Source organism: Chiloscyllium punctatum, chromosome 16 (assembly GCF_047496795.1).
Source record: "Chiloscyllium punctatum isolate Juve2018m chromosome 16, sChiPun1.3, whole genome shotgun sequence".
NCBI lineage: Eukaryota > Metazoa > Chordata > Chondrichthyes > Orectolobiformes > Hemiscylliidae > Chiloscyllium > Chiloscyllium punctatum.
In genome coordinates, this window is record NC_092754.1 from 43,370,868 (window position 1) to 43,398,689 (window position 27,822).

A 27,822-nucleotide genomic window follows, 5' to 3' on the forward strand; every position below is an offset into this window, starting at 1 on the left:
TTATCAGGGACTTTATAGCGGAGCATTTAGAAAGCAGTGGCAGGATCAGACAGAGTCAGTATGGATTTATGAAAGGGAAATCATACTTGACGAACCTGTTGACAGTCTATGAAGATGTAACTAATAGAGTTGACAAAGGGGTGCCAGTCAATGTGGTATATTTGGACTTTCAGAAAGCATTTGACAAAGTTCCATGTAAGAAATTATTGTGCAAGATTAAAGTGCATGAGATTGGGGGAAGTGTATTGGGATGGATAGAAAACTGGTTGGCAGAGAGTAAACAAAGAGTGTGAATTAATGGGTCCTTTTCAAATTTTCAGGCAGTAACTAGTGGGATGTCACAGGAATTGGTGCTGGGACCCCAGCAATTCACAATATATATTAATGATTTGGATGAGAGAACAAAATATCACATGTCAAAGTTTGTAAATGATACCAACTTGGATGGGAAGGTGAACTGGGATGAGGATGCAGAAATCCTTCAGAGTGATCTGGACAGGTTTGGTGAGTGGGCCAATCAATGGCAGTTGCAGTATAATTTGGAAAAATGTGAGGCTATTCACTTTGGAATCAAAAACAAGAAGACAGATTACTACCTGAATGGCTGTAAATTGGGAGGGGGGGTGGGGTGTGTGCAGTGGGACCTAGGTGTCCTTTTGCACCTGTCACTGAAGGTAAGCGTGCAGGTGCAGCAAGTGGTAAAGAAGACAAATGGTATGTTGGCCCTTCGTTGCAGGAGGTTTTGAGTACAGGAGCAGGGATGTGTTGTGGCAGTTATACAGGACCGTGGTGAGACCACCTCAAGAAAATTAAATGCAGTTTTGGTCTCCTTTTCTGAGGAAGGATTCTCTTGCTTTCGAGAGAGTGCAGTGAAGGTTTCTCAGGCTGATTCCAGGGAGAGCGGGACTTACGTATGAGGAGAGATTGACTAGGTGAGGATTGTTTTCATTGGAGTTCTGATGAATGAGAGGGGATCTCAGAGGCTTATAAAGTTCTGACAGGAGTAGACAGAGTAGATGCAGGGAGGATATTCCTGTTGGTGGGTCTGTCCAGAACCAAGGGTCACAGTCTGAGGTTTCGGGATTTACCATTTAAGATGGAGATGAGGAAACATTTCTTCACCCAAACAGTGGCGAGCCTGTGGAATTCATTACCATAGGAAGTAGTTGATGCCAAGACACTGAATGTATTTAAGGGATGGCTAGATATAGTACTTGGGGTGAATGGGATCAAAGCTTATAGGGAGAAAGCAGGATTAGGCTATTGAATTGGACGATCAGCCGTGATTGTGATGAATGGCGGAGCAGGCTTAAGGGCCGAATGGCCTCCTCCTACTGCTTTCTTCTACGTTTCTATGTTTTTATGTCTCCCCTCTGAATAGTTTACTTATTAGTTTCCTGACAGAACAATCTGTAATTCTCCTGATATGATTGATTTCATCTGTGGTTAATGCAGTTTGGATCTTTTTAAAATAGCTGATACAGCACATGTCTCCATCTACTTGTTGAGCACATGGTGCTATAGTGGTCATGTCACTGGACAGATAATTCAGGGAGCCAGTGCTAATTCTCCTAATGGCCTCTTTTATCAGCCCCTACCCTAAAAGTTCTCCTGAAGCTCAATATCATTTAGAATTAAGCCTTTTTTTTTGAGTTTGTGACATCAAACTTAGGGGGAGGCAGTGGCATAATGGCAGCATCACTGGAACAATAACCGAAATCCCTAAACTAATGTGCTAGGTATGTGGATTCAAACCTCACCATAACAATTGATAGAATATGAATCCAATGAAAGGTGAAATTAACAAAGACGGCCATGACGGCCATGCAACCATAACACCCAATCTAACAGCCATTAGGGAAGGAGATCTGCCATCCTCACCTCGTCTGGCCAACGTTTGACACAACAATATGGTCAATTCTTAACTGTGCTTTGAGCAATAAATTCTTGCCGAGCTAGTAACACACGGGTCCAATGAATACAGTTAAAAATTGCCCATTTCTGCCTCCAACGCTGTTGTCAACCTGGGTGGTGATTCAAGTTCAACATGATAGTGTAAAGCATCCCCATTTAGCCAAATGTTGGATTGGGATTCTAGAAGACAAAGAGGAGGGTAGCAGAGACGGGTCAATCTAGACGTATTTGGATGATAGATATTACAGAGTAGCTGCAGATGAGCTCCAGCGAATTGTGAGGGTGGGCACAAGTGAGGATAACAAACATGATGGACTATGACAGTCAATCTCCTGCTTGATGCAGCTACAAACAACAGCAGGACGGTTTTAAAATTCTATCTCTAGGGCTACCTCCTAGATAGCCATCGTCCACCTCTGGAACATGATCCTTACTCACATTCCCTACTTTCATTCAGCTTAATCTTGAGATTTGTCTATTAAATTAACAGCTTTCTTCCTCTTCATAATCTTCACCTGATGTAGAATCAGGCAGCCTTTGACCTTACTGTAATTAATATGAAGCATTTTATCCTGCATTGGTTGCATTATTTCTATTATCTTACATTGGTCTGATGTTGTCCTTTAAACCAGATACAATATGAAAGGTTTGGTAAATCTCATCATGTTCAGCCAAGGTGTTTCCACATGTTGCAGAACTCCTTGGGGTGGGCTGGAGGGGCTTCTGCTATTGTTTTGCCCTCCCCACACTAAATTTAATGAAAATAAAAATTAGGCCACAGTAAATACAAGCAGAAATTTCCAACCACAGCCTTGCTGGCGATAGGTTTGAGAATCAGTCAAACATAACATTTTCAAATATCTTCAGACTTTTTGATTGATTCAATTTTTAATAGAATTGTCTGATTTTTTTTTAGTATGGCTGATGTTATATTGATTTTTAACAAGTTTTGTCAACAGACAGATTGTATTAAACAGGTACAAACAAGCAGCAGCTCAGTGAGTGTAATTGGATCATATAAGATGAGATCTTTATGGAAAGAAAGCTTTTAGTTAATCCATAGGACAGTGAAAGAGTTAGAAAAGTGAGGAAATATTTAAGTAATGGTTATTTATTGGAAAACATGTTAGAATTTAATTTTGTAGTTTCTGTTCCTTAAATGTATATGATTTTCCACAGTAATAATATAACATCACAGTCATTTAACCTCATGGCCATTTGTGTCTGTGCTAGATCCTTGAAAGAGCTAATCAGCTAATCCCATTCATTTTTCCATCTCCATAACCCTGCCATTTCCCACCTTCACCTATCTAGCTGGTTCCCTTTTGGAAATTCACTTTTGACTCTGTTTACACTGCACTTTCAGACAGTGTTTGCAGACCATAATGGCCCAGATCTTCAGACTTCTGGATGGTTGGATTCTGGATATATCCCATAGGATGAATTAGTGCAAGGATCTATGGGAAGTGCCAGGGAATTTGGATATCTCTGCTTCTGGGATAATCAGTTCTGTAGAATCTGACTGATTACTCATGTGGATTTCCACCCGACTCTTCCTCTCCTCGATCCACTCTAAACACCCTCAAAATCCCGAGACTAGATGTGACCCAATGCCAACTGATTCCCACCAACAGCTCTCTGACCTAACTCCCATCCTGACCCAAACTGACTATCCCAATCCACCTTCCATCTTCCCCATTTGCCACATGCATCCATCCCCTCACGCACATATCTGCTCCGTGTAGGTGCTCAAAGCAAGGTTGGGATTTTGAAACTCTTCACTTCCAGAAGTACAGCAGCTCATGCTGTAATAAGGGGCTGTGGTTTCCATGCAGACTTTCTGCATCACTGCCTCTGAGGATTCCCGCATCAAGACAAGTAATGAACAATCTTCCCTCAGAAGTGACACAGAACAAGTAGAGAAAGGTAAGCGTATTTTATGTTTAGTAGAATTGGAAATCGGTTTTCAATCCTGGTCAGAAGATGTAGGTCAAACATTTACTGAACAAGAAAAGAGTCCTCCTCATCTCTCTTTGATTCTTCATATTGTTTCAGGCAAGGGAAGACCTCTCCACACACCCCCTTGGCATACTCATTATAAACATCAATCCTGTTTGTTGTCAGAAGCTTCTTGAAACATGTGAAGGTTTCTAGTTTCAAATCTAAGATTAAATCAGAGTCTAATATGAGCCCCTTCTCCTAGCAAGAACTTAAGGAGGTTATTGTGAGGAATAATTTTTGTCTGAAAATATTTAGTGTGAGCGAGGTTTCTGTATCTCAGAAATCAACTTCAAACTCTTCATCAGCGTTAAAACCCTCCACAGCTTCACTGCACCAAACCCTCTACAGCCACAGAGAACTAACAGTGCTCAGTATCTGTTGCTCACTCCATCTTCCATTCTCTGGAGGGTCAAATGACATGGATGTGCTAATGGGAGCCCCAGGAAGTTCCAGTGCAAGGAGTCTGTGGGATTGCAGGAAGTTTGAAATTCAAGTCGGCAATGTTTCTACAGCCCAGACTCTCTGAGAATATCACCAACTCTAACTACAAAACTGACTGCACAATCTCTCTCAAACACACATGGCAATGGAGTCAATCATGTGATGAGGCAATTTGCACTTGTGATGAAGCTATGTCTATTCTGTCATTGCAAATTATGGAATTGGGCACAGCTCTCTTACAGCAGGTGGAATCCCACAGAAAAAACAATATACTCCTTCCTACCAATTTTCTTGAGAGAAAAGAAAATGTTTCAGGTTAAATGGAAACATAACTCTCCCAGAAGTCACTATATTTTGCCGACGTTGAATGGTTATTGGCCAGAGAGCAGATTTTCTTTGTCTCCCACAGGTGAAGTATTTGCACTAACTCTTTCTCACATTTGATGCAAGCCGGTTCTGGAAACATGCTGAGACAGCAAATGAGAAACAGTGGTTAGCACTGCTGCCTCACAGCGCCGGAGACCCGGGTTCAATTCCCGCCTCAGGCGACTGACCGTGTGGAGTTTGCACGTTCTCCCCGTGTCTGCGTGGGTGTCCTCCGGGTGCTCCAGTTTCCTCCCACAGTCCAAAGATGTGCAGGTCAGGTGAATTGGCCATGCTAAATTGCCCGTAGTGTTAGGTAAGGGGTAGATGTAGATATAGGTTATGGGTGGGTTACGCTTCGGCGGGGCGGTGTGGACTTGTTGGGCCGAAGGGCCTGTTTCCACACTGTAAGTAATCTAATCTAATCTAATATTGGAATAGGCAGGACTTCCTACCCAAACAAATACATCCCCATACAAAAAACTGCCTGCACTCTCTCACTCACTCTGTCAGCCTCCTTTTGACATATGGAGAAAAGAATCAAATTCACTGAAAGACAGGAAGCCTTCTTTCAGAGAAAAGCCATTTTAACACTTTATGCAGAATTACTGCTGGCTAACTTTTGATGCAAGTCAACTTAACAAAGAAAGGGGAAGATTTAATGAGACTACTGTCAGGATGGTTACTTTCAAGGACTTATTCGACTGCTTTTACACAGAAGCAATTTAATGGATAAAACACATTTCAGGATTGTGTTTTGAAACAATGTATTTATTAAGAACGCTTTGAGACAGGAGGATGGTTGACCTTGAAGTAGTTTCTTGAAAGACCATGAACCATGAGAAATCCATTTCTTCCACTGATCACCAAACCCTTCACTATATTGTTGGCACTTACTGAGGTTTGTCAAATAGAGTCATAGAGCTCTACAACACAAAGACAGGGCCTTAAGCCTAAACTGGTCCATGCTGACTAAAATGTCAGTCCACACTAACCCTATTTCCCTGCACTTTTCCCATATGCTTCTGAACCTTTTCTATTTGTGTACTTGTTCAAATGCCTTTTAAATGTTGTTAATGTTCCCACCTCAACTACTTCCGCGAGCAGCTCATTCCAAATGCGTACCACCCTCTGTGTCCCTCAGGTTCCCTTTTATTCTTTCCTCTCTAACCATAAACTGATGCCCTCTAGTCCTCGATTCCCCAACCCTGGAAAAAAACACTGAGTGCATTCACCCTATCCATGCCTCTCATGATCTTATACACTTCTATAAGATCCCCCCGTCAGTCTCTTATGCTCTAAAGAAAAAAAAGTCCTACTTGTCCAACTTCTCCCAATAACTCAGAGTGCTGAGTCCTGGCAGCATGCTTGTAAATTTCTTTTGCACTCTTTCCAGCTTAATAATATCATTCCTATAGCAAGGTAACCAAGTTTGAACAAAATACTCCAAATGCAGCCTCACCAGTATCCTGTACAACTGCAACATAACTATCCAACTTCTGTACTCAGTGCTAAAAGCCTTCTTCACTGCCCTGTCTATCTGTAACTACACTTTCAGAGAACTGTGCACCTGAACTCCAAGGTCCCTCTGTTCCACTACACTCTTGAAGGCCCTACCATTCACCTTGCCTTGATTTGTCTTTCCAAATTGCAAGACACTTATCACACTTATCTATATTAAACTCCATTTGCCATTTCTCATCCCATTTCCCCAAGGTTGTGCTGCAATTCCTGATAACCTTCCTCACTGTCCACAACACCACCTATTTTACTGTCATCTGCAAACATACTAATCATGGAGGAGAAAGTGAGGACTGCAGATGCTGGTGATCAGAATCGAAGAGTGTGATGCAAGAAAAGCACAGCCAGTCAGGCAGCATCAGAGGACCAGGAGAGTCGATGTTTTGGGCATCAGCCCTTCATTAGGAATGAGGCCTGTGTGCCAAGGGGGCTGAGAGATAAATGGGAGGGGGTGGGGCTAGGGGGGTGGGGGGTGGGGGGTGGATGGTAGCTGGGAAAACGATAGGTAGATGAAAGTGGGGTGAAGGTGATATGTCGGAGAGGAGGGTGGAGCAGATTGGTGGGAAGGAAGATGGACAGGTAGGACAGTTCAAGAGAGTGGTGCCACATTGGAAAGTTGGGACTGGAATAAGGTGAGGGGGAGCGGAAATGAGGAACCTGGGTGAGTTGGTGGGGCGAGTGGACCTGACAAAGGACTCACAGAGGGAATGGTCTCTCAAAACACAGATAGGGGTAGGGAGAGAAATATATCTTTGGTGGTGGGCTCTATTTGTAGGTGGAAGAAATGGTGGAGGATGATGCAGTGTATCTGGAGGTTGGTGGGGTGGAAGGTGAGGACCAGTGGTTGTTTTGTCCTTGTTGCGGTTGGAAGGGTGGAATTCAAAGACAGAGGTGCGGCATGTAGATGAGATACGTTGGAGGGCATCGACAACCACATGGGAAGGGAAATTGCGGTCTTTAAAGAAGGAGGCAATCTGTTATGTTCTGTGGTGGAATTGATCCTCCTGGGAGCAGATATAGCGAAGGCAGAGGAATTGGGAGGAGGGAATAGCATTTTTACAGGAGGCAGGGTGGGAGGAGGTGTAGTCCAGGTGTAGCTGTGAGGGTCTGTGTGTTTGTAGTGGATGTCAGTGTTGAGTCGGTCGCTGGACATGGAGGTGGAGAGGTCCAGGAAGGGGAAGGAGGTGTCCAAGATGGTCCAGGTGAACTTGAGTTTGGGGTGGAAAGTGTTTGTGAAGGTGTTGAACTGTTCAAACTCCTCGTGGGAGCTTCAATACAGCCATCAATGTAGCGGAGGAAAAGGAATGGTGCCGGTGTGGCTGCGGAAGATGGACTGTTCCACGTATCCAACAAAGAGGGAGGCATAGCATACTAATCATGCCTTGTACATTCTCATCCAAATCACTGATGCAGATAATAAACTGCAATGGGCCCAACACTGACCCCTGAGGCACTTCACTAATCACAGGCCTCCAATCTGACAAGCATCCTTCCACTATTACCCTCTGCTCCTTACAATCAATCCAATTGTGTATCCAATTTTCCAGCTCCCCCTGGATTCCATGTGATCTAACCTTCCAGAGCCACCCACCATGTGGAACCTTATCAAAGGCCTTACTGAAATTCATATAGAGTATGTCTACTGACTTGCCCTAGTCAACCTTCCCAGTCACTTCATCAAAAGGCTCTAACAAATTGTGAAGCATGATCTCTCATGCACAAAGCCATGCTGACTAATCCTAATCAAACACTGTCTTTCTAAATGTATGTATGTCTTATCCCTCAGAATCTTCTCAAGTAACTTACCCACCACATGTTAAGCTTTCTAATCTATTGTTCCTAGGCGTTTTTTGCAGCCCTTCTTGAATAAGGGCACAATCTTCACTACCCTTCAGTTTTCTGGGACCTCACCCATGGCTGACGATGATGCAAAAATATCAGCCAGGGTCCCTGCAATTTGTTCTCCTGCCTCGTGCAGTTTTCTTGGAGATTTATCCACCTTCATACATCCTGAATGTCAAACACCTCTTCCACTGTGATATTGATTGTCCCCAAAATATAACCACTAACTTCCCCAAGTTCCCAAGTCTTCATGTCTTTCTCCACGGTAAACACAATGGGGAATTATTCATTGAGGACCTTGCCTATCTCCTGCGGTTCTACACATATACGTCCACTTTGGTCCTTGAGGGACCCTATTCTCTCTCTAGTTATTCTTTTTCCTTTAATATACTTAAAGAATCTCTTTGGATTCACCCTAATCTTCTCAGCCAAGGCTAGATCGTGCACCCTTTTCACCCTCCTGATTTCATTCTTCAGTAAACTCCTGTATCTCCTACATACCCCCAGGGATTCCCTTGATCCCAGCTGCCTGTACCTGAGCCACAACCTCCTCCTTTTTTTCTCATTAAACTCTCAATATCTCTTGTCATCCAGGGTTCCCTATTCCTGCCAACTTTGCCCTCCACCCTCACAGGAACATACAGACCATGAGCTCCAGCTATGTCACTTTTTAAGGTCTCCCACTTGCTGGAGGTCCCTTTGCCTGCAAACAAACTACTCCAATTAACCACCGCAAGCTCCCGGCGAATTCCATCGAAATTTGCCTTTCCCCAATTTAGAACTAAAACCTGTGGACCAGTTTTGTCCCTCTCCATAGCTATTTAAAATTAATATAATTATGGTCACTGGTCTGAGATTTCTTCCCAACTGTCCCTCAATTTTGCCCCTTCCCGAGTAGGACATTCTGTGTACTGCTTGAGGAAATTTCCTTGAACACACTTAACAAATTCCACCACATCTTGGCTCTTAACATTATGGCAGTCCCAGTCTATGTTAGGAAAATTAAAATCCCCTACTATGCCAACCTTATTGCTCCTGCAAGTCTCCCCAATCTTTCTTCATAATTGTTCCTGTAATTCCAGTTGACTATTTGGGGGCCTATAATACAATCCCAATAATGTTATCACCTCCTTCTTATTTCTTAGCTCCACCCACAAAGCCTCACTGGATGATCCTTCAGTTATTTCATCTCTGAGTACTGCTGTGATACTCACCTTAATCAAAAATGCAACTCCCCCTCCTCTCTTTCCACCATCTCTGTCCCACCCTAAAGCACTTGTATCCTGGCACATTAAGCTGCCAGTCCTGTCCCTCCCTTAGCCATGTTTCTGTCATGGCTATAATATCCCAGTCCCACGAAACTATCCACACTCTGAGTTCATCAGCTTTGCCTGTCAGCCCTCTTGTATTGAAATAGATGCAATTTAATCTAGCAGGCGATCCTTGTAGATGGAGTGCAACGTGGGAAAGTGTGAGGTCATGCACTTCGTTGGGAAGAATAGAGGCATGCACTATTTTCTAAATGAGGAAAAGATTCAGAAGTCTGAAGTGCAAAGAGACTTGGGAGTTTGTGTCCAGAACTTTCTTAAGGTAAACTTGCCAGTTGATTCAGTAGTTAGGGAGGCAAATGCAATGATGGCATTTATTTTGAAAGGCCTTGAATATAAAAGCAGGGATACTCTTCTGAGGCTCCACAAGGCTCTGGTCAGACTACATTTAGAGTATTGAGCGCAGTTTTGAGCCCCATAGCACTGGAAGGATGTACAGGCCCTCAAATGTTCAGAGGAGGCTCATGAGAATGGTCCAAGGATTGAAAAGCTTAGCATATGAGGAACATTTGAGGACTCTGAGTTTATAGTCAATGGGGTTTAGAAGTATGAGGGGCAATCCAATTGAAACATACAGAATACTGAATGGCCTGGACAGAGTGAATGTTGGGAAGATGTTTCCATTGGTAGGAGAGACTAGGACCTGAGGGCACAGCCTTAGAGTAAAGGGAAGACATTTTAGAACGGAGATATGATTTTTGGATATATCTGGTCAGGAGTGGTGAATCTATGGAATACAATGCCACAGAAGGCTGTGGAAACCAGGCCATTGAGTATATTTAAAACTAAGATAGATAGGTTCTTGATCAACGGTTACAAAGAGAAAGCGGGAGAATGAGATTAGTCTCCACCCTCATCCTCCCCCAACCCCACTCCTGCCAATCTAGTTTAATCCCTCCCTTGTAGCACGAGCAAATCTGACTACCAAGATATTGGTCCCTGTCCAGTACAGGTCCAACCCGTTCCCCTTGAACAGGTCATCCCTCCACCCCAGAAAAAATCCCAATGATCCAAAAATCTGAATCCCTGCCCCCTGCACTAATTGTTTAGCCATATCTACCATATCTGCCTGTTCTTACCCTCACTAGCATGTGACACCAGAAGAGGGCGGCACGGTGGCACAGTGGTTAGCACTGCTGCCTCACAGCGCCAGAGACCCGGGTTCAATTCCCGCCTCAGGCGACTGACTGTGTGGAGTTTGCACATTCTCCCAGTGTCTGCGTGGGTTTCCTCCGGGTGCTCCGGTTTCCTCCCACAGTCCAAAGACGTGCAGGTCAGGTTCATTGGCCCTGCTAAATTGCCCGTAGTTTTAGGTAAGGGGTAAATGTAGGGGTATGGGTGGTTTAAGCTTCAGCTTTAGAATCTAAAGTAATCTGAAGATTACCACTGAGGGGGTCCTAGTGTTCCTCCTATCACAGGGGAAAGAGAGAAATAGGCACCTAATCAATCAGGTTTAGAGTAAACAGAAAGCCCCAATGTTAGTGAGAAGGTTGCAGTAAAGTTGGTGTGCAGAAGAATAGTTGGAGGCTATACTCATTGAGTCAGATAAGATAATTAATTAATGTTTTAAATTCCAGAAAACTATTATTTTACACTGTTAAGTTGAAGTAAAATTAGCCATGATTTAAAACAATGGCCTAACAGACTGGATAGGCTGAATAGTATAAACCTGTTCCTAAACAGGTTTGCTCATAAATCTTCACTATTTCGGAAACATAGCACATATGAAGTGTTTTCTCCATCTGTCTGAGAAAGGATTGAAACACAAGAGATACCTGTAAAAGTGCAGTGTCCATTTCTTATGTCTCATGGAACATGTTGTTGCTGTGATCTACTTCGACGGGGATTTATTCTGTGTATGTAAATAAATGAACACTCTGTGGATGTATGAGCACTTCCAACTCCACCTGAATCTTGATTAAAGACAGGCGTGCTGTGTAGCTGTTGAAGGATTGCTACATTAGCTTTTCTGCAGCATGCATTACAGTTAATCAAAGTAACTGCTTCCCCATCTTTTTTCCATTATCTTGCTCGGACTAAATATCCTGTGAATTGCCAGCATTTGGACATACTATGACAAAGAGTTCTCAAAGCTTGCCAGCCTTCACCATTGTGGCAGTGAGTTCAGGCATGATCAGTCCTGTAATATACAACTTCAACTGAACTACCATCTTTCCATAATTCGGAACAAATGGCGTAATGGTGCAAGCAGCAGAAAAGATGTTAAAAGTAATGGGGTGGATCTTAACAGTGTGTGCAAGTGTGAAATGAAGAAAGCAAGTCAACAGCTCGTTTTACACCGCTCCTGATTGAATTCAATGGAAATTAAAATGACAGCTGATGTAAAACAGTTGACTGACACTCTGCAGCCTTGGCTTGAGCCTCCACCCTCACAGAGGCCACTGTCTCAGACCCCTGGAAAACAAAGCTGTGGTAACTGGTTTCTTACCTGCTTGTGGTATCAAGAATCTTGAGGGCAGTGGGGTTCCTAATGAGCTTGTCCAATACACTGACGATCTGGAAAAATTTGGGCCTCTCACTGCGATCTTTCTGCCAACAGTCCAGCATTAACTGATGGAGAGCTGCAGGACAGCCCATGGGAGCTGGAAGACGGTAACCTTCTTCCACGGATTTAATTACCTGCAATACAAAATATCATACTTTCAGTGATGGTGAGATGCCAGGTATGTAGGCTGCATGTAGGCCCCAACAACTGATCGACTGTAAACAACATGTACCGTATCAAACAATATGCTCTGCAAACATGTACTATATCATACGCCATTTCCTGTATCAGACGCCACAGCCTGTATCAAACAACATATACTGTATCAGATACTACATCCCATATCAGACACCAGGTCCCACATCAGGCATCACGTCCCGTATCAGACACCATGTCCCCCATCAGACCGCACATCCCGTATCAGATACCACGTCCCATATCAGACACCACGTCCCATGTCAGACACCATGTCCCGTACCAGACACCAGGTCCCGTATCAGACACCATGTCCCATATCAGATACAACATCCCGTATCAGACACCATGTCCCGTATTAGATACCACGTCCCATAGCAGACACCACATCCCAAATCAGACACCACGTCCCGTATCAGACACCATATTCCATGGCAGACACCACGTCCCGTACCAGACGCCATGTCCCGTATCAGACACAATGTCCTGTATCAGACACCATGTCCAGTATCAGACACCACATCCCAAATCAGACACCATATCCCAAATCAGACGCCACGTCCCATATCAGGCACCATGTCCCGCATCAGACACCACATTCTGTATCAGACACCATGCCCCATATCAGGCACCACATTCCGTATCAGACACTACGTCCCATATCAGACACCAGGTCCTGTATCAGACACTAGGTCCCATATCAGACACCATATCCCATATCAGATATAACATCTCGTATCAGACACCACGTCCCGTAGCAGACACCACATTCCGTATCAGACATCATGTCCCATAGCAGATACCACGTCCTGTACTAGACACCACATCCCGTATCAGACACCACGTCCCGATCAGACACCACGTCCCGATCAGACACCACGTCCCATATCAGACACCACATTCCGTATCAGACATAGCAGATACCAACTTCCTTAATAGACCCCACTTCCCATACCAGAGACCTGGTCCCGAATCAGGCACCACATCCCATATCAGACACCACATCCCATGTCAAACACCACCTCCTGTATCCGATATCACATCCTATTGCAGGCACCACATCCCGTAGCAGACACCACGTCCTGTACCAGACACCACATCCCGTAGCAGACACCATTTTCCGCATCAGACACCAGATCCCGTAGCAGACACCTCATCCTGTATCAGACACCATGTCCCATATCAGATATAACATCCCGTATCAGACACCACGTCCCGTATCAGACACCACATTGCATAGCAGACACCACGTCCCATATCAGACACCACGTCCCCTATCAGGCACCACGTCCTGTACCAGACACCACATCCCATATCAGACACCATATCCCATATCAGATACAACATCTCGTATCAGACACCATGTCCTGTATTAGACACCACGTCCCTATCAGACACCACATTCCATATCAGACACCACGTCCCATATCAGACACCACGTCCCGTACCAGACACCAGGTCCCGTATCAGACAGCACATCCCATATCAGATACAATATCTCATATCAGACACCATGTCCCGTATTAGACACCACGTCCTGTAGCAGATACCACATTCCATAGCAGACACCACGTCCTGTACCAGACAGCACATCTCGTATCAGACACCATGCCCTGTATCAGACACCATGTCCCGTATCAGACACCACATCCCATATCAGATGCCATTCCCTGTATCAGACACCATGGCCCGTATCAGACACCACGTCCCATATCAGACACCACGTCCCATATCAGACAACATGCCTCGTATCAGACACCATGTCCCATATCAGACACCACGTCCCATATCAGACACCACATCCCGTATCAGACACCATGTCCCATAGCAGATACCAACCCCCTTAATAGACCCCATGTCCCATACCAGATACCAGTCCCAAATAAGGCACCACATCCCGTATCAGACACCACATCCTGTGTCAGACACCACGTCCCATATCAGACACCATGCCCTGTATCAGACACCATGCCCCGTATCAGACACCACGTCCCATATCAGACACCATGCCTCGTATCAGACACCATGTCCCGTATCAGACACCACGTCCCATATCAGACACCACATCCCGTATCAGACACCATGTCCCATAGCAGATACCAACCCCCTTAATAGACCCCATGTCCCATACCAGATACCAGTCCCAAATAAGGCACCACATCCCGTATCAGACACCACATCCTGTGTCAGACACCACGTCCCATATCAGACACCATGCCCTGTATCAGACACCATGTCCCGTATCAGACACCACGTCCCATATCAGACACCATGCCTCGTATCAGACACCATGTCCCGTATCAGACACCACGTCCCATATCAGACACCACATCCCGTATCAGACACCATGTCCCATAGCAGATACCAACCCCCTTAATAGACTCCACGTCCCATACCAGATACCAGGTCCCAAATCAGGCACCACATCCCGTATCAGACACCACATCCTGTGTCAGACACCACGTCCCATATCAGACACCAGATCCCGTACCAGACTCCACGTCCCGTATCAGACACCACGTCCTGTAGCAGACACCACATCCCATATCAGACACCACGTCCCCTATCAGGCACCACGTCCTGTACCAGACACCACATCCCATATCAGACACCATATCCCATATCAGATACAACATCTCGTATCAGACACCATGTCCTGTATTAGACACCTCGTCCCGTATCAGACATCACATTCCATATCAGACACCACGTCCCATATCAGACACCACGTCCCGTACCAGACACCAGGTCCCGTATCAGACAGCACATCCCATATCAGATACAATATCTCATATCAGACACCATGTCCCGTATTAGACACCACGTCCTGTAGCAGATACCACATTCCATAGCAGACACCACGTCCTGTACCAGACAGCACATCTCGTATCAGACACCATGCCTCGTATCAGACACCATGTCCCGTATCAGACACCACGTCCTATATCAGACACCACATCCCGTATCAGACACCATGTCCCATAGCGGATACCAACCCCCTTAATTGACTCCACGTCCCATACCAGATACTAGGTCCCAAATCAGGCACCACATCCCGTATCAGACACCACATCCTGTGTCAGACACCACGTCCCATATCAGACACCATGCCCTGTATCAGACACCATGTCCCGTATCAGACACCACGTCCCGTATCAGACACCACGTCCTGTAGCAGACACCACATCCCGTATCAGACACCACATCCCGTAGCAGACACCATTTCCCGCATCAGACACCAGATCCCATATCAGACACCACGTCCCGTGTCAGACACCCATCAGGATGTCTAATACTGTCCCATGTCAGACACTACATCCCATATCAGATACTACGTCCCGTACCAGACACCCCGTCCTGTATCAGACATCACGTCCCATATCAGATACCCCGTCCCGTATCAAATACCCCATCTCATATCAGACACCACGCCCCGTATCAGACACCACATCCCTTATCAGAGACTAGGTCCCGAATTAGACACCACGTCCCATACCAGCCACCAATTCCCATACCAGCCACCAACTCCCATACCAGACACCATGTCCTGTAGCAGACACCACATCCCATATTAGACAGTATTTATTAAATAATCAATATTGAAGTACCCTGACCAATCAGAGTTGACCTTCCTGATCTGATCACTAAGATTGACAGTTAGCTGCTTTTACTGCATCTCCATGCCAACAATATCGCAACCAATCTGTACTCTCTACTCATGCTGGTGTTCCTTTTTTCAAGTCTGTTTCTTGTGTCCTAGTCCTGACGAGGATAAGATTAAAAAAATCTTCACCTGCTTGTCTCCTTTTAATGATGTTTAAGATCTATACTACCGAGCAAAATATCACTAATACAAATCTTTGTAAGATGGAACGCTTTGATAGCGCTTCGCAAAATTGAGAAGTACTCAATCCTGCAGCAGTACCATATTGATTACATAGATCCTCTTATAAAATAAGGGGAGACTCAAGGGATTTTGGAACTTCAGTAGAACACAGAATCAGACCTCCAATATTATTAATCTTTAACATAAAGTCTCCTATTTCTACTCAGACAGGTCTACGTGTGATTCAAATTCATACTGGATTGTTACCTTTTCAACATTGACATTTACTGGGATAGAACTTTCAAGCAAAAGTAAGGGGTTTTTGGAGAGGTGTGGCTCAGGGAGAGGTGTGGCTCAGAGGGAGGTGTGTCTCAGAAAGAGGTGTGCCTCAGGGAGGTGTGCCTCAGGGAGGTGTGCCTCAGAGAGAGGTATGTCTCAGTGGGAGGTGTGCCTCAGGAAGAGGTGTGCCTCAGAGGGAGGTGTGGCTCAGGGAGGTGTATCTTAGAGGGAGGTATGTCTCAGAGGGAGGTGTGTCTCAGAGGGAGGTGTGTCTCAGGGAGGTGTGGCTCAGGGAGAGGTGTGGCTCAGGGAGAGGTGTGGCTCAGGGAGAGGTGTGGCTCAGGGAGAGGTGTGGCTCAGAGGGAGGTGTGGTTCAGGGAGGTGTGCCTCAGGGAGGTGTGGTCTTTATAACCAGATTTCCATGAAAAGGACAGCCTGATTAACTGAGTTATTGCCTGTCAGATGGGAAATGTTGCTGTGGCTACAACCCACAAAACAGACACATTTCTGATGCTGAGGTACATAAGAAACAGGAATGGGAGTTACAGTGGGCTCAAGAAGTGAAATGTCCAAATCCCATTCCTGTTTCTTAGGCATCCTAGCAGCATCAGTGTGTCTGTTTTGTATATTGTGTCCACCATTCAATAAGTTTATTGATGGTCTTCTATCTTCTTGTATCATCCCCTAATTCTTAATGCCCTGGGTATTGAAAATGTACCAATCTGGAGTACAGGCAGTCCCTGGATTGTGAACGTTCTGTTCTGGAGTCTGCTCGCATGTCAATTTGTATGCAAGTCAGAACACAATTCTGGACAATGTGAAGCAGCTGTTTGTAAGTACAGGAAACATTTGTATGTCAGCTCTTTAAAATTACATTCCTGTATGTGATCGCACTCATAAGTATGAACATTCGGAAGTCAGATGTTCACAAATCAAGGGCCCAGTGCACAATCAGTTCCTGACTATTCACAGCTCTCCAGAGGAAAGGAAAATTTCAAAGTTTGACAATGCACTGAGTGAAGCAATTTCGTCTCATCGCAGCTCCAAATGACCGACCCCTTGTTCTGTTCAAGCAAATTTATCTCCCTAACTCCACTTCCATCCCTAAAGACCTTGAAAAAATGTATATATTACATGTTCCTAGCAGATCACTTTTCATTTTCTTAAATTCTAGCAACCTAGCCCTTGTTTACTCAATTTCTCACTGCAGGACCAGTCCTTGTCCCAGGATTCAGTCAGGGAATCTTTGGTGCTGGTCCTCTAAAGCAACTCTAGCTTTTACTGGATAAGGAAAGCAAAACTGTAAAGAATGCCCCAGATGTAGTCTCACTAAAGCTCTATACATGTAGTGAGGCATCCAAACTCCTGCACATCAATCTTCTTGACACAACAACACAGAAGGAACTATCATATATTTCCAAGTCAGGATGGTGAATGGCTCGCAACTTGAAGGTGGTGGTGTTCCTATGTATCTGCTGCCTTGTCCTTCAAGATGGAAGTGATCATAGGTTTGAAAGATGCCGTCTAAGGATTTAACTTGAGCTCACAACCTAATTTGGAAGCAAGTATGGCAGCTGACCTTTACACAAATGTACCAAACATTGTGACGGTGATTGCTAATCTAACTGAAGGGCTCTTTACTGCAAATAACAGGCGAGCACTTTATACACCAGTTCAGCTCTGCTCCAACAACCACATCATATGTTAACTTGCTGTGATGATGTATCCCAAATTATTTACATATTCAGCAGTACATTAATTAGTATGTTTAACTACAAAGCCAAGTCACTACTCCCCCAACAAAGTCAAGGCTCTTTGGTTACCTAGTGTTGATTCCTATCAATTGCTCTCAACTGTGTAATAATTTGATCCTGATTAAGTCATTCAGATATTCACATCATCCTTAAGCTAATTTCGTGCTCAGTGATTTACCTGTTCAAACAACATCAGTGTCCAGGACTGGCTGGATGTGCTATTTCTGGAAGTGTATTGAAAATTCCCAAAGGTAAACAGTTTGAGTAGTGTGTAAATCCTTTTTTAATTGTATCCTACAATTAATTGTATCCTACAATTTCTTCCTGTTGCAACATAATTAGCTAGGAGATTTTGTATTCCAAAACTGCTGTTTACTTAGTACATTCTGTCATCAATACAATGGATTTTTTCAATGGAAATTCAAGAGCATTTGTTTTGCACCAGAGGCAGAAAGGGAGGGCAAATGGAGGGAATACAAGGTGGAACTGACAGTGTCCATCACTGTGACCCAAACTGAGGTGCATTCTGCCTGGCTGGACAGATGCAGCCTGATGCAAAATCATTTGCAGAACTGCACCATCTGCTGCATGGATAACTACAACCAACATGCGCTGTACGACTGGTAATACCAGTGGTTGTCACATGCGACTGTCTCTTTTCAGGCATAGAGCAGTGTCATCTAATGTCCTGGGGTGCTAGAGTAGTGCTAATCTCATCAATAATGACCTCCTTCTCCATTCCCTCAATTATGTTCGCCATCAAGTAGGAGGCTGGGATGTTGTTCACTCCATCACTTGGGCACAGATTCATTTTCCTTAATTCATGAGCAATGAGCATTGAGCATAAACGTGTTCATCAGAAATTAATTGTTCGAATGCTTCGTGCTATATACGCTATCACTTACCTCATTACTTTCTGTAAGAATGTTCAATCATGACTTTGCATGCTCTTAATGGACACTCCTAATACCGACTCAGTCTAGGGTAATAAATGAGTCATGACTTAGTTACTAGATCATAGAATCGTACAATACAGAAGAGGCCTGAAAGTCCCATCAAGTCTGTACCACCAAAAATATAGTACTACCTTCCAGAGGGATACAGATTCTTAGAAAATAGGCAGCAGGCTTAGATAGAGGATCTGGATCAGCGCAGGCTTGGAGGGCCGAAGGGCCTGTTCCTGCACTGTAATGTTCTTTGTTCTTTCCTAGTCCCACTTTCCCGCAATAGCCTTGAATGTTGTGACATTTAAGTGCTCATTCAAGTACTTTCTAAAGGTTATCTGGCTTCCCCCATCAAATACCTCCCCAAGCAGTATATTCCAGATTCCCACCACTCTCTGGGTGAAAAGGTTTTTCCTCAAATCCCCTTTAAACCTCCTGCCTTTCACTTTAAAATTATGCTGTCTTGTTACTGACCCTTCAACTAAGGAGGACAGCTGCTTTCCATTCACCTTGCTCATGCCCCTTATAATCTGATACATGGGAAGAGGGTGAGAACAGGAAATGTATATGGTATGTTTCTGGAGCCTCCTTTTCTCAAACTCTGCAATGCTCAATTATCAGAAATGGAAAGACTGAAACACAGTCAATCAGGAGCATAGAAATCTCAATACAAATACTGCAGGAGAATTTTTCTTTTCTGATTTTTACTTTCGGATACCTGCAGTTGTTTTTATATATTCTGCTTTAACAGCATGAAGCCCATCGTAAATGGTAAATGACACCATCACTGCAGCAATACAACTGCTCTTGTACAGAGCAAAGTACAGGATAACCGTTTGATAGTAGCAGCTCTGATTTTCATACACACTCTATTGGAATAGATCCACATTGTCCACATTGCACAGTCTGCAATTACTTTCAAACATTTAATTTGCGTTTTGTTCCGATTACGGATAAGGTTAAACTCAGCTCTCTCACGGCAGGTAAAAAGTTAACAAACATGATGTGACTAACTGTGCTTGTTCCAGCGTTCTTGAATTAACAGGAATATATTACAAACTGTACAAATGCAGCTGTTTGGATCCATTGGAAACCTTGCAAGAGTAGAATAAATCCATTATCAGTTGGACACAAGTCTATTACGGCAAAGAAAATAGATAATAGAAGTGAATAATAATCCAATAATTCAATGACAATTAGCACTGATTCAACAGCATTCTTCAGAGACGCTCAGGGAATAGGAGCTGAGAAATTGCAATGTCACGCTTAGAGGTTGTTCTGAAGGACTATGTTATTTGTAAAGTCAGTGGAGAAGTTGGCATTGCACTGACATCTTCCCCAGATCAGCTGGGGCAATTCAGGGTTCAATCAGTACAGGTCAGGTAACTTGTCACTGGGAGTGAGGTAAAATTGTAGGGCCCCTCCTTGCCTTTGATTCTGATATATGACACCCCCTTTAGGCCCATCTTCTCTTTCTATATTTGCCCTATTTGCTTCACATACTATGAGGACGCAGCAGAAAAACTGGGCTTCAGGTAACCAAAAGCAACCTTCTGGTAATGTCGCAGAGCTGAGCTGATATGAAAATAGCCCAGTGAAAGCAGAGTTCAAACTTAGGAGCACAGAGGAATAATGAATACATTAAGAAAATCACTAACTTTACTCCTTAGATACTGTAACAATAAGTAGAGTGCCTGGTATTTCTAAGATTACTATATATAATGGCATTGACTATAATAGCATAATAAGTATGGTTACACTGCAGTCTGAGCCTGAAGACAGTGCCTGACTTTTTCTTCTCCTCAATGTCTGTCTGAACACAAGCTTATTTTATGGCATCAAAGCACACTGTTTGGAATAACAAAGCAGGCTCAAGGAACCAGATGGTCTATTCCTGCTCTTAGTCCTTAAGGTCATATCATCCCTTTAGTGATGTAATCACTCCTAGCTCCACTCCAACACAGAACTTAGCCATTTTTGTATACCTCCTTATTTATAACTCTCAGTTCTGATGAAGAGTCATTGACCTCAAATGTTAACTCTCTTTCTCTTTTCACAGCCATGGCCTGACCTCTTGCTTACATAAGTTCATAAGATATAGGAGCAGAATGAGGCCTATGTGCTGATGTGCTCCTCACCCCCATTTCCTGCCTACTCCCCATAACCCTTCAACCCATTACCAATTAAAAATCCATCTAACTCCTCCTTTAATTTACTCACTGTCCCAGTATCTACTGGTCTTTGGGGCACTTTGGACAAAAGTACGTGAGGCACTCATCAGGGACATGCTGTTTGTTGATGATGCTGCAGTTGAAACACACACCCAGCAGGAACTCCAGCCACTGACAGATCGCCTCTCCCAAGCTTGCAAGGACTTCGGGCTGACTATCAGTCTGAAGAAGATCCTGGGACAGATACAGAGGTACTACCGGTCATCACCACCGATGGCTATGCACTCAATGTCGTCCATCAGTTTATATACCTTGTCTCTTCCATCACGACAACCTCTCCTTGGACACAGAGATCGACAAGTGGATCGGGAAAGCAATCTCAACTCTTGCTCGCTTCACAACTCGAGTGTGGACAAATCCCAAGCTGACAGTGAAGATAAAAACGTCAGTCTACAATGCCTGCGTCATAAGCACACTGCTGTACGGCAGTGAAACTTGGACTACATACGCCAGACAGGAGATAAGACTGAACACCTGCCACTTGAGGAGTATCCACCCTATCCTGGGCATATCCTGGCAAGACAGAGTGTCCAACGCAGCGGTCCTATGTCATCCTGGCCTTCCTAGCACGTACACTCTGCTGAGGCAGCGGAGACTCTGCTGGCTGGGCCACGTCCACCACATGAAAGACATCCACATCCCAAAGGACACCCTGTGTGGAGAGCTTACATCCAGGAAGAAGCACACAGGGCATCTCCAACTGCACTACAAGGACATCTACATGAGGGACATGAAGGTGCCTGATATTGTTAGGAAGTTCTGGGAAAGGCTTGCAGCTGACTGCAGGAGATGGAGAAGCACCCTGAACCAACACCTCAAAACAGGGGGAAATAAGCTGACGAGTGCTGCAGCAGAAAAGCCGACACCAAGGAAGGAGTGCAGCAGCTCTAGCAGATCAATGACCACATGCAGATGTGACCTCTGCGACTGGGATTGTCATGCTTGGTCTCTTCAGTCACAAGCGACGCTGTTTCAGAGAAGCAGAAAGCCAGAACAATGAGGATGCAACCCATGGTCAGCCTTGACCAAAAGGGGCCTCACTTGGGATAGCGAATTCCTCAGATTCACAACCCTTTGGGAGAAGTAGTTTCTCCCCAACTCTGTTTTTAAATTTGCTGCCCCAATGCTAAGACTATGACATCTTATTCTACAATGCTCAACAGCAGAAACATCCACTCGACATCTATTTTATCCATACCTTTTATTGTCTTGAATACCTCAATTTGATCTCCCATCATTCTTCTAAATTCCAGAGGGTATTGACTGAAACTGTTTAATCACTCCTCATACAACAAACCCCTCATCTCTGGGATCATCCAGTGAACCTCCACATAGAGTCTCACAATGTCTTGTACAGTTGCAACAATACTTCCTTACCTTTATATTCTATTCCTTTAGCTATAAAAGCCAACATTTCATTTGCTTATTTTATTATCTGTTATATCTGCATGCTAGTTTTCCATGACTCATGAACTAGGACACCCAGATCCCTCTGCATCGAAACACCGAAGAATCTCCAAAATGCATGACCTCAAACATATCCTCATTAAATGCTATCTGCCGCATTTTGGCCCACTCTCCTAACCTTATTTCCTCATTCCGTCCCACTTATTTTTGTGTCATCCACAAATTCAGCTCTAGAGCCTTCTATCCCTGTATCTAAGTCATTAATGCAGATTGTAAATAGCTGCAGTCTAAGAACTGAACCCTGTGGCACCCCACTAGTTACGTCTTGCCATCCTGAAGAAAACATTTAACCCAACTCTCTGCCTTCTGTCCATCAGCCAGTCATTCATCCAAACTAATAAATTACCCCAATCCCATATGATCTAACCTAGCAAATTAAGGTGACATGTCTTACATTTCTTACTCTTATCTCCCCTGAATTCATGCTCTATGGCTTGTTATTATTGTGTTTACTTCCCATTGCAGCATGCAATATTTCTTTTAGCGACATGCTCATGGTACCATCATCACATCATAACATGGGACCAATGGCAGAAAGGCCTCACACTCCATCTTACTGAGCCCTCTTGTAGCATGACACACTGAGGGAAACAAACTACAGTTTGTAACTGAATTGCTCAGGACTATCCGTGACAGAAGGTTTGGATAGGATGTTGGAAAAATTTATTCACCCAGAGGGTGGTGGGAATCACTGGAACTCACTGCCCGGAAGGGTGGCAGAGGGAGAAACCCTCATAGCATTTTAGAACTGTTTAGATGTGCATGCTATGCCAAGACATACAAAGCTAAGGACCTAAGTGCTGGAAAATTATATTAGTTAGGTAGTTGTTTGCAACTGGCACACATGATGAACCAAAGGGATTCTTTCTGTGTTGTAGATCCCTATGACTTCATGACATGGCATTGCCTATAACTGTAATATGAGTATATTTACTAGAAGTCATTATAAATATTAATTCAATTTTTCAGTACTACAGTACTCATTGTTAATTCTTATATATTATGAGAGATAATAGAAATAGAATTAGAATTAGACTTAGAATTAGAATCCCTATAGTATGGAAGCAGGCCCTTCCACCCAATAAGTCCACACCAACCCTCCGAAGAGTATCCCAACCAGACCAATTCCCCTACCTTATATTTACCCCTGACTAATGCACCTAACACTATGGACAATTTTAACGGTTCGCACTGCTGCCTCACATTGCCAAGGACGAATCAGATACATTAGGGACATTTAAGTGACTCTTGGATGGACACACATCGATGATTATAAACTGACGGGTATGTCAGTTAGTTTGATCTTAGATTCGGATAAAAGGTTAGCACATCATCAGGGACCGAAGTGCCTGTACTGTGCTGTACTGTTCTATGTTCTTCAATGTTCAATAGTTAAGTTATAAGCAGCATCTTAAAGGACGCAAAAAAAAGGCTGAGAGCTTTATGGAAGAGATTCCAGAATTTAGGAACTCGGTGGCTGAAAATATGGTTACGGAGTCAGACTGATTAAAATCAGGGTTGCAGAAGAGGAAATGTGCTGAGATCTTAGAAAACTAAAATTGGGATTTGGGTAGAGAAAGCGAAGACCACTGAATGGCTTGAAAACAAAATCAAGATGATCTAGAGTTGAAGAGCTTGTCAAGAGCCACATGTGAACAATGGTTATTTGTTCAATGTATTTGGATGTCAGTCTCAGGTTTGGTGTTTATTGGGGTCAGCCATCTTTCAGTGTGCCAATTACTTAACAAGCTGAAGCCCTAGGCACTTTACACTTAGTCATGTTTTGGCCACACGCTCTGTACTTAGCATAAAACTACAAAACAAAAAAAAAGAGAAAACATTGTAATTTAAAAAGAAAATGGTCTAAGAAAATGATATTGATTCAATCTTTTCATTGCAGTTCAGACTTTGGACAAAAACGTGTACAAACAATATCTGGACTAAACAGTCTCTGTTAGGTTGTATCTGAATTTAACACATCATTTACAAGTGTCAACGCTTCCACAGACAGAAAAATCATTAGCCAGAGTATATCACTTCATGGCAACTGACCAGTAAACCAGCTGTGACATGTGACAAAAAAAATCATGTAGCGAATTGTTGCAATCTGAAATTAAGTAAATCTAGAAATATATTGGGAGTAATTCAGAGATGACTCACTCAATTGACATCAGGGTTTTGTGGCTGATCTTACCAGGAGAGATTGGGCCTTTAATTATTGGAGTTTAAAAGAATAAGAGCTGATCTTAATGAAATCTATAAGATCCTATGAGGACTTGAGAGGATGAATGCTACCCCTTGAGGGAGAGAGATAGAGGTGAAATGAAATTCTCCCTCAGGCTTCTTTTCCCCAGGAGCGATGCAGGCAGGACCACTGAAATGTTTTTAAGACAAAAGTGGATAGAAACTGTCACTTGAACTGTGGGACAACTGGGCATGTGGGGGACAACTGGGCATGTGGGGGACAACTGGGCATGTGAGGGGCAACTTGGCAATGAGAATACACATGATTTCAACTGTCTACATTTTTGGGTCATGCACAAAGTCCACACCGCATATGTGGACACAACAGGCACACCATTGAAATGGCAGGGAGCTAGCAAGGGTGAGAGAACAGACAGGGCTTGTTGGAGGTGGGATGGAGAGATTATATGGGGCTGGAGGCGAAGAGAGAATGGCTGCAGGGGAAAAGAGATCACATGGGGTTGGGAGGGGTGGGGACATGGTAAGAGAGAGTACATGGGGCTGGTAAAACTGAGAGAACAGACAAGGCTGGAGATAGAATGCCTGGAGCTGACTTGGTGAGTGTTGGCAGTGGTGTTGGTATTGGTGGTGATGGTGTTGGTCAGGGGGTGGGGATTGATGTTGTGGGTGAAGAGATCCGATCTTCACTTTCCCAGCCTGACTTGTCTGGATGTGGAAATGTGGAAAGTATTTGCGTGCACTCAAAGGTGATGAAATTACTCTTTGCCAAAAAGCAAAATGGGTGATTGCCAACTGGCAGCTGACTTTACATAATGTCCAAATCTCGACGGAACTGAAAGGAAAGCCAGCCACAGTGTGGAGTGGGATGCTGTTGTCTGTTTGGTATTACTGGCAAAGACGAAGAAAACTATTCCAAAAACAACACTAAGTAAAAATGATCCATTTTTTTTGATCTTTCAGGGGATATGGGCATTGCTGCCAAGGCTACTATTTATTGCCTGTCCAAAGTTGTTCATGAGAAGGTGACAACAAACATTCTCTTGAGCTGATGCTCGAGTAATGTGGTTGAATAGTGTTGTTTGATATGGATTTTCATTCCCCTAACGGCACAGCAATATATTTCCAAGACAGAACGCTGAGTGGCTTGGAGGGGAACTTACATGTGTTCCCATGTATTGGCTGCTTTAGTCTTTCAAGTGATAGGAATTGTGGGTTTGGAAGGTGCTGTTGGAGGAGCGAAGGTGAATTTCTGCAGTGCATCTTGTAGATAGCATTATGCACACTGTCACTGTGTGTCGAAGGAAGAGGAAGTGAATGCTTGGGGGTGAACTATTATTCAAGCATGTAACTTTGTCCTGAATAGTGTCAAGTAATATTTGTACTCAGGTTCATTGATGAGGATGAGGTCAAATAGATTTTCTTTCTTGCTGGTTCCCTCACCTTGCCTCAAACCCAGTCTGGTACATTTCAGCTTAGGACTTGGACAACCTGGACAGTAGTGATATGACTGAGCTACTCTTGCTGATGGCCAATGACGACCCCCATCACAATGCATTCTACTTGTGACCCTCAATGTCTCTTCCAAGTGTTCAATATGGAGGCAAACCGCTTCATTGGATACCATTGTGCCACTAACTCTATTAGAACTATCCTGACACTGAAACATGGCATACCCAAAGATGGTGATGGACATGCCTTGGCTACATGACCATGCTGGGTGTTGGCTTGACTAGTCTGTGGAACAGTACTCCCGATGTTAGCATCTTTCCTCAGGTGTTAGTGAGAAAGGCTTGGTGGTACTGAATGGACAGGATGTGCCTTTGTCATGTCCCAATATGATGTCTGGGTTGCTGTTGTCTAGCTCGCCCAATTTTATTTTGGATTTTTGTGGGTAAAAGTGAGGAGCTCACAACAGGGCAGCTCCTTTGTTTTGGGAGTTGAGTCACATGTATATTACAATGGGGAAAACCAGCTGTTTTCTTTCCCTAATGAGTAAGCACCAGACAGCTTATTGAACACATCAGGGAAACCAGCCTTCCATTCCAGATTTTTTTTTTTGTGCATTAAAATTCACAAAAGAACAGTCATGTTGTAATGCCTTGTGACATTATCCAGTGGCACAGAGCCAGCTGTTAGTCTCTGGCCTCACTTTAGAATGTGGTTAGGAAGCAGCTTGTTTTGTGTCTTTCATCAACACAAAGACCAGTAGAAAACAGCTGATTCACTGGAGCAACAGCTGCTGTCATTGGAGAAGTAGCAACGATTCCTGCATTCTCCTAGCATCTCAATAACAGTCACTCTGGTACCTGAGCTCCAGACAGTCATGTCTCCTGAAGCCTTCAACAGGCCACTGCGATTGGGTGACACTAACCACAGGCAAAGCTGCCGACACATGTGTGTGTGCTTGCATGCATGCGTATGTGTGTGTGTGTGTGAGAGAGAGCAAGAGAGAGAGAGAGAGAGAGAGAGACTGTGTGTGTGCACATGTGAGGGAGAGGATGTGTGTTTGTGTTTGAGTGAGTGTAATCATGTGTTAGTATGAGAATGAGAATGTGTTTGTGTGAGGGTGACTGTGTTTCTGTGAGAGAGTGTTTGTGCTTGGATCAATGTGGGCGGCAAGGTGGCACAGTGGTTAGCACTGCTGCCTCACAGCGCCAGAGACCTGGGTTCAATTCCCGTCTCAGGCGACTCTCTGTGTGGAGTTTGCACATTCTCCCCGTGTCTGCGTGGGTTTCCTCCGGGTGCTCCGGTTTCCTCCCACACTCCAAAGATGTGCAGGTCAGGTGAATTGGCCATGCTAAATTGCCCGTAGTGTTAGGTAAGGGGTAGATGTAGGGTTGTGGGTGGGTTGCGCTTCGGCGGGGCGGTGTGGGCTTGTTGGGCCGAAGGGCCTGTTTCCACACTGTAAGTAATCTAATCTAATCTAATCTAATGTCTATGCAAGTGTGTATTAGAAGTCTATGTGTGTTTGTGTCTCTGCATATCTGTATCTGCACGAAAGTGTG

The 27,822-nt window shown here is 44.1% G+C and overlaps 1 protein-coding gene across 3 annotated transcripts in view; it reads right to left on the minus strand.

The window, feature by feature from the left end:
• The window catches only part of epha8 (eph receptor A8), a 527,638-nt gene that overhangs the window by 37,184 nt on the left and 462,632 nt on the right, over nucleotides 1-27,822 (minus strand). For all 3 annotated transcript variants that reach the window (XM_072586821.1, XM_072586820.1, XM_072586819.1), the window contains exon 15: nucleotides 11,860-12,050. In XM_072586821.1, coding sequence (XP_072442922.1) covers nucleotides 11,860-12,050 — 191 coding nt within the window. The remainder of the gene's footprint in view (nucleotides 1-11,859; nucleotides 12,051-27,822) is intronic.